Source organism: Jaculus jaculus, chromosome 13, assembly GCF_020740685.1.
Source record: "Jaculus jaculus isolate mJacJac1 chromosome 13, mJacJac1.mat.Y.cur, whole genome shotgun sequence".
NCBI lineage: Eukaryota > Metazoa > Chordata > Mammalia > Rodentia > Dipodidae > Jaculus > Jaculus jaculus.
In genome coordinates, this window is record NC_059114.1 from 6,351,143 (window position 1) to 6,357,960 (window position 6,818).

Sequence of the window (6,818 nt, forward strand, 5' to 3'; positions counted from 1 at the left end):
TGGCTTTATGTGGGAACTGGGGAATTGAACTGAGGTCATTGGGCTTTGCATGCTAGTGTCTTAACCACTGAGCTATCTCTCTAGCACCTAACTTTCTTTTAAAGATATTTTATTTATTTATTTGAGAGAGAGAGAGAGGGGCAGAGAGAGAGAGAATGGGCACTCTAGGGCCTCTAGCTACTGCAAATGAATTCCAGACACATGGGCCACCTTGCGCATCTGACTTTATGTGAGTACTGGGGAATCGAACCCTGGTCCATAGGTTTTGCAGGCAAGCACCTTAACCGCTAAGCCATCTCTCCAGCCCCTGTTACCTAACTTTCCAGGCCTTATCTCTTCCCAGGCTTCAGGCCCATGTTTGTATGTTTATACAAATACAGGATCCCACAGGGATCCTTCTCCAAGAGGAAGGCTCTGTTTTCTACAGAGTGACATTGTCTTAGGAACCAACAGTAAGAGCCCCAAGTCCAGATGCCTTTCCTCTCTGTCTTCCAAGGCCTGAGCAGGTGCGAGAAGACCTAGCAGGTAGGGATGGCCACAGGCAGGACCCTAAGGTGCTCCCTTACGGCACCCAAGGGCACGAGTCATTCCTCGAGGCTGCTGGGGAGTGGGGTTACTGGCTCCCAACCCCCTGCCCGTGTCTCCATGCAGAGTGACCCCGAGTTTGCCCAGTGGAAAAAGGAGCTGACAGACACCTTCAGAGAAGCCCAGCGGCTGCTGCGTCGGGCCCCCAAGTTCCTCCACAAGCCCCGGCCGGGCATCATGGAGCTGTCCAAGCCGCCACTGTGCCAAAGGGACAGCAACGGTCTCTGAGCCCTGGGGCAGCGGGGCAGGAGCAGACCGGGGCTCCTCATCCCACAGAGGAGCAGAGACATGGGGAGCAGCCTGGGGCCCAGGTGTGGCCTGTTCCGGGTGCTGGGATCTTGCTGTCCCAGGCCTGACGCACCAAGCTGGCCCCCAGGAGGTGGAATGAACTCAGGACTGGCCGGCGCCACGCCCGACCCGCCGGCTTTGCCCTCACTTGAAACTACTGAAGAGACAGAAGTTCTTTTCCGTGCCACGCGTTTCTTTTTGGTACCTGCGTACCCAGAAGTCGAAAGTATTCCTACTTAGCACTTGAATTTTTAGGTCCGGTATCAAACATATCTTAAGACTTTCCAGGACACCATGGGAAGGTCTCCAGGGTTGGGTGGTGGTTTGCCCTCAAGGATGCCATAGTTGATGGAAGCTACCCTGGCTGAGGTTACGGGTCTGGCCTTCAAGCTCCAGGAGGAGGAGGAGGCAGCAGTGGGTCCCTGCGCAGGTCAGAACCAGCTTCTTGCTGTCCTGGGGTTTGAAGCTAGAGGTGACAAGGAGGCATTTGGCCCTGTGTGCACTGACCGCCGCTGCTGAGGTGGGGGAGACAGCGGTGCCCTCACGGTGCGGAATTTGTCACGGGGTGGCATCTGTCAGTGGTCACTGCAGAGGTCAACGTGACCCCAGGAGACGCTCTGTGACACCATTGGGTGACCATGTGGCACCTTGCACGTGGGGCGGCACCATGGGTGGGTCAGCCTCGGGTGTCCTGCGTGACCCCGGGAAACACGTCACACGGATGTGGCCAAGAAGAAAGAGAGGTGTTCTGTTCTACATGTCAGGATAACTTAAAATGCAATTTATTGAAAAAAAAAAGAAAACCAAAAGCTGGAGGGTGAGTGTGGCGAGCTGGATGGGCATGTGCACCGAGCTTCCTCTTGTCCGTCGTCGGTGGCGGGCTTGGCACTGGGTGCTCTGGGATGGCGCCTCAGGGGAGCCCGAAGGTCCTCCCCCAGTCCCGGCAGCGTCTTCCCAGAGAAGCTGCTCTCTCCACTACAGCTTCACCTCCCCCCCCACCCCAATAAATGCTGGGTCACGACAAGGACCCACAAAACCCCCACCATGTCGTGAGACAGGAAAAAGGAATCATTTTAAAGGTCCACATGCCTGTCCAATTGATGTCGTTTTACTAAGTCTCCAAATGAGCTACTTAGGAAAAACGCTTGACGTCATAATTTTCGGGTACTGACCTGGATCCCTTTTGACCTGTTCTAAACCTTGATACATACACACACACACACACACACACACACACACACACACACATATATATATACACAAATATACATACATACCCCCCCACACACACATATTTTTTCTGGGAAAGTAAGTCATTCTTAGTGAAATTATCTTTTGAGACTTGGGAAGGTAATTTCCTCGAAGGCTCTGTTCTTCCTGCTTGGCAAGGAAACGCGGGGCGTATGGTCCCACTCAGTCCCCAGTCAGGACTTCACGCACGTCCGGGCGGCAGGGTGCACCCGGTCCCCGGATCCTGCTGTCCTCAAAGGGGAGAGCAGTGTTTCTGTGTGCGCGTGCGCGTGCGCGTGCCTGAGCAGATCTGGAGCGACGCTTCTTCTGCAAGGGTGTGTGTCTTCCACGCCCTGGTGAACTGTAGCCGTTGCTTGTAGGTGTCACGGGGATGGTGAGCTCTTGAGTCTCAGCACGAGGGAGGCTGCATTTCCTGCTTCTAGGTGGAGGGAGATAGAGGTCACCTCCCCCTGCCCCACTCATGACAGCACCTTGGCCCCAGCAGGTACTGGACAGCCCTTGAAAACCTTCCGCCGGGGCTGGGGTTGGGGAGGGAGTAGCTACACCAAAGGATTCTAAAAAGTTGCCCAATATTCCCATGTCTGCTATAAAATTAAGTCAATGTCTTTCAAATACATTTCTTTTTTTCTTTTTGCTAGAGAGCCAATCTTAAGATAGCTCTCTATTTTAGAAAGGAAACATGTTAGAAAACTTTCGTGGAGCCCTTCTGCCTGAGACTAACCAAGTGAACTTTCTGTCCCTGCAACCCCAGGAGGTACAAATGGAAGGCACTCGTTAACGTCCCCCTTGGGATTCACAGGGGCCGATGGTGTTTGGTGGGACCATCCCCAGAGGCCAGCCTTCTACCAGAACATCATGCTGGGCATTTTTGTCCCCCGGGTGGAAGGAGAAAGCAGTTGGGTGTGATATACTTGGCTGTGACTGTCAATGAATTCCTACGTGTCCTGGGTTTCTTGCATTTGGACATTAACGAAGACTGGAAGTGGCCTCTGTTTCCTCATTATTTCAGGTTTCTGGGGAGGGGGTGCTGGGACTTTGGCAAGGAGATGTTTGAGAGTGTTGCTATATTCATGAAAAATCACACTGGTTTCATAAATCAAGCAACCCAATATGATGCAGCCTAAACCTGACAGAGCCCTTAGGAGCTGCTCTGTGTGTGACAAATGTGAATAAGTCAGGAGTGCTGGTAAGCCCCGCTCGTTCTCCTTAATCTCTGAGGTGCATTATCTCCTGATCTTTGGGGCTCCTCCATTTCCCACTTGGTCTTTGTTAAATATGATTTTTTTTTTTTTCCCAGCAAAACTTCTACAGATTGGCTCATTGTCTCACTGTTCATGCAGGGTGCTCTGCCTCCGATGGATCCTCTCACTGGCATCACGATTCTGGGTATAAAGGGCAGGAGCGAAGTGTGGCACAGACTCACTGAGCGAGGCATTCTGCCCCAGAAATGCAGCAGCAGGCTGGTGGGGCAGTGCAGGCCCAGGACCCCCGCCCTCCAGGAGGGTCGGGATCAGAGGTTCGAGGCCAGCCTGGGCTACACAGGGAGGCTATATATACAAACATACATACATACATACATACATACATATATATATATATGTGTGTGTGTGTGTGTGTGTATGTGTATGTATATATATATATATATATATATATGGAGAGAGAAAGAGAGAGAAAGAGAGAGATAGAGAGGGTTTTGGCCATAGCTTTGCGATAGAGCTCTTGCGTAGCAAGCCCAGGGCCCCAAGTTCAAGAGAGAAAACAAAATTTGGAATTGGACAATTAAATACAACTTTGGATGTATTTTTAGCGAATGTTTCTGATTTTTCACATATCAAAGAGCAAAGCAAAAATCCCAAAAGTGACCTTTCTCGCATGAGATATATACGTGAGAGAGGATTTGCCCTGTGTGGTTTAACCCAACATCACATCCAGAGACGGGGCTCACAGCAAGGATTCGCCATCGCCTCCCCGGCACGCACCGGGAGCGGGACTGGCCTGGGCTCACGTCGAAGCCAGGTGGTGGGGTGGGCATTGTCCAGAGGAGCTGTGGTGGAATGGGGAGAAAGGGAGAGAGAGGAGGACAGGGGTTGGTTTGCTGGTGGAAACGCATCTCCCTTACGTGCCAAAGGACTGAGACAAGCCTGACTGGAGCTGGGCGCTCTCCCGCAGAGCTGTGATAACTGCCGTAAGGCTGGGTCACTCTCATGTCAAGCTGGAGCTGTGACCTTATCTGGAGGCCATGTGTGGCCATCATCCTCCATCAGGGCATTCTGAGAACATCACCTTATTGCTGACACATCTCCCCACCCAGAGCCAAGGCAGCATGGGGCTGGGGGCAGGGTGTCTCTGCCACCGCCAAATCCGTGTCCTTTGCCACCCTGCAGTCCTCAGCCAATGGGGAGCTGTTCCTGCCAGTCACCCTTAGTGTGAATGTAGTGTCCAGTGGGTCCACTGAGTTCTAAGAAAGCCCCAGATTCACGTCACGGCCTTTGCTGCTTCTGAGTACATTTGATTTCTAGGGTGAGTTTTCATAGTTAAAATTCTCAAAAGTAAGGTTTTGGTTTTTTACATAAAGATCTAAAGAAATTTTATCTACCCATGTGAAGTGTATTTGTGAGTCTTAATGACTTAAGTTCATGTTAATATTGTTTTTTTTTTTTTTTAATCCAGCCTTCACTTATTTATTTATTTACTTTGCTGTGAAATGACGCACGTTGAGCTCCAAGGTGCCGCACCTCTGCCCTTGTAGGCACGGCAGACGTCAGTTCTGTTGCAGACGTGGTGTCTCATGCTTGAGCCCAGTCCTCAGGACACAGAGGCAGGAGACTCACATGTTCCTGGAGAGCCTGGGCTACCCAGCTAACATTAATTAAATTAATTAAATTCTGTGCCTCCCCAAAATAAACAGACTAAGTGTTGTTCTTTTACATCCGAGTACCAGGTACACCCACCTGCTCCTATAGGCGACTGGAAGGGACCACGCTCCCAGGCTGACTGTGGGAATATGCCAATTTTAAATGGTCTTCATCAGAATAAAGACCTAGAGAAAGTGAGTTAAAAGTACATGTTTTTCATCAAGAGTAAAATATCTATTCTTACAACGAGTTCCAATGCATAGAGCAGATAATCTCCAACTCTATCCTGGAACTAACAACTGTGCTTCCTTTTTTTTTTTTTTAATTAAATTTTGTCCTACATAGAAAATATCTTTGATGTCAGGGTAAGTGATGGAGAAACACTTCCAATTGTGTGCTCATGTTACCAAGGACTTAGAATGTAGTCTTTCTTCATTGGGCACATATTTCATGTTTGCATATATTGTACAAGGGTTATAAACTGAACACTGGCCATTTTTTTTGTTCTGTTGTCAAATTATATTTTTCTGTATTAAGTAATTACAACAGATAGGCTTTTTTCCAGGTGATGAAGACGGATGAACTCCCTGTGTCCGTGAGACAAGGGTTCAGCGCAAGTGTTTGGTATTATTTATTGAGTTGCTATTTGTGCCAATGAAAACCTTCCATGTCATGTCTGCTCCGTTTGTCTGTATGGTTTGTTATTTAAAGCAACAGCAGCCTCTTCTGTCATGGAGACAATAAAACTGAAATCATGCCATTAGCAACATGGCGCTAACATGTTTCCTTACCATCCCGGGCCACCGCAGCGCCCCTCTTTCGCAGTCCATCACTGCAGACTTGCTTGGACATGCCTCTCCTGAAGGTGTCCAGCTTTCCAACAGACACCCACAGTGCTCTGCTCCGCACTGGCTGTGTCAGAGATGAATCTCGAAGGCCTCCCGTGTCATTCCTTAAGATGCCAGAGGGTCCGCAGAGAGGGCCTGGTGAGTGGAACCCCGAACCTGCAGGCCTGGTCCTATTTTCACGGTTCCAGCCTCCCCCCCCCCCCCCAACCAGTCTAGTCAGTGGTATCTGGTTAGTGCACGTTGGATGAGCGCGCTGACCAGATATCAGGGCCTCTTTCCTTTGTCCTAACACTCGGTGCGCTGGGGTTTAAAGCAGGGTTTTGGGGAGAAGTGGGATTAATGTGGTTTGTTTCTCTCATGGCTATTCAAACAGCCTTGGAAGCAAATGGTCACACAGGGTTAGACCTGGCAGGAATTTGGTTCTTCTTTCTTTCTTTCTTTCTTTCTTTCTTTCTTTCTTTCTTTCTTTCTTTCTTTTTTTTTTTTTTTTTGAGGTAGGGTCTTCTCGTAGCCCAGGCTGACCTGGAATTCTCTATGTAGTCTCAGGGTGGCCTTGAACTCAGAGTGATCCTCCTATCTCTGCCTCCTGAGTGCTGGGATTAAAGGTGTGCGCCACCATGCCCGGGTCGGTTCTTAGGTTTGAATTGGCCCTTCAGGATCTGTGTGACACAGGCTGGAGAGGTGTCCCTGTGAGAGGATTCTTCCCCACTGAAGGAAGTCTGCCCTGTGTTCACATACAGCTGGCTTCGTTCTTGCTAAGTGTGTAATACCTTCCAAGAAAGAAAACCTTTCTTTTTCTTCTTCTTCTTCTTTTTTTTTTTCTTGGTTTTTCAAGGAAGGGTCTCACTCTAGCCCAGGCTGACCTGGAATTCACTATGTATTCTCAGGGTGGCCTTGAACTCACAGCGATCCTCCTACTTCTGCCTCCCGAGTGCTGGGATTAAAGGCATGCGCCACCATGCCCGGCCCTTTCTTCTTTTTTTATAATTTT

General features: G+C 49.7%; 1 protein-coding gene across 3 annotated transcripts in view; it reads left to right on the plus strand.

Annotated features, from left to right (window-relative positions):
- Grk3 (G protein-coupled receptor kinase 3) overlaps positions 1-1,418 on the plus strand; it is a 133,423-nt gene extending 132,005 nt beyond the window's left edge. For all 3 annotated transcript variants that reach the window (XM_045132678.1, XM_045132679.1, XM_045132680.1), the window contains one exon: positions 652-1,418. In XM_045132678.1, coding sequence (XP_044988613.1) covers positions 652-813 — 162 coding nt within the window. In that variant the 3' untranslated portion in view covers positions 814-1,418. The remainder of the gene's footprint in view (positions 1-651) is intronic.
- Positions 1,419-6,818: the final 5,400 nt, after the last annotated feature.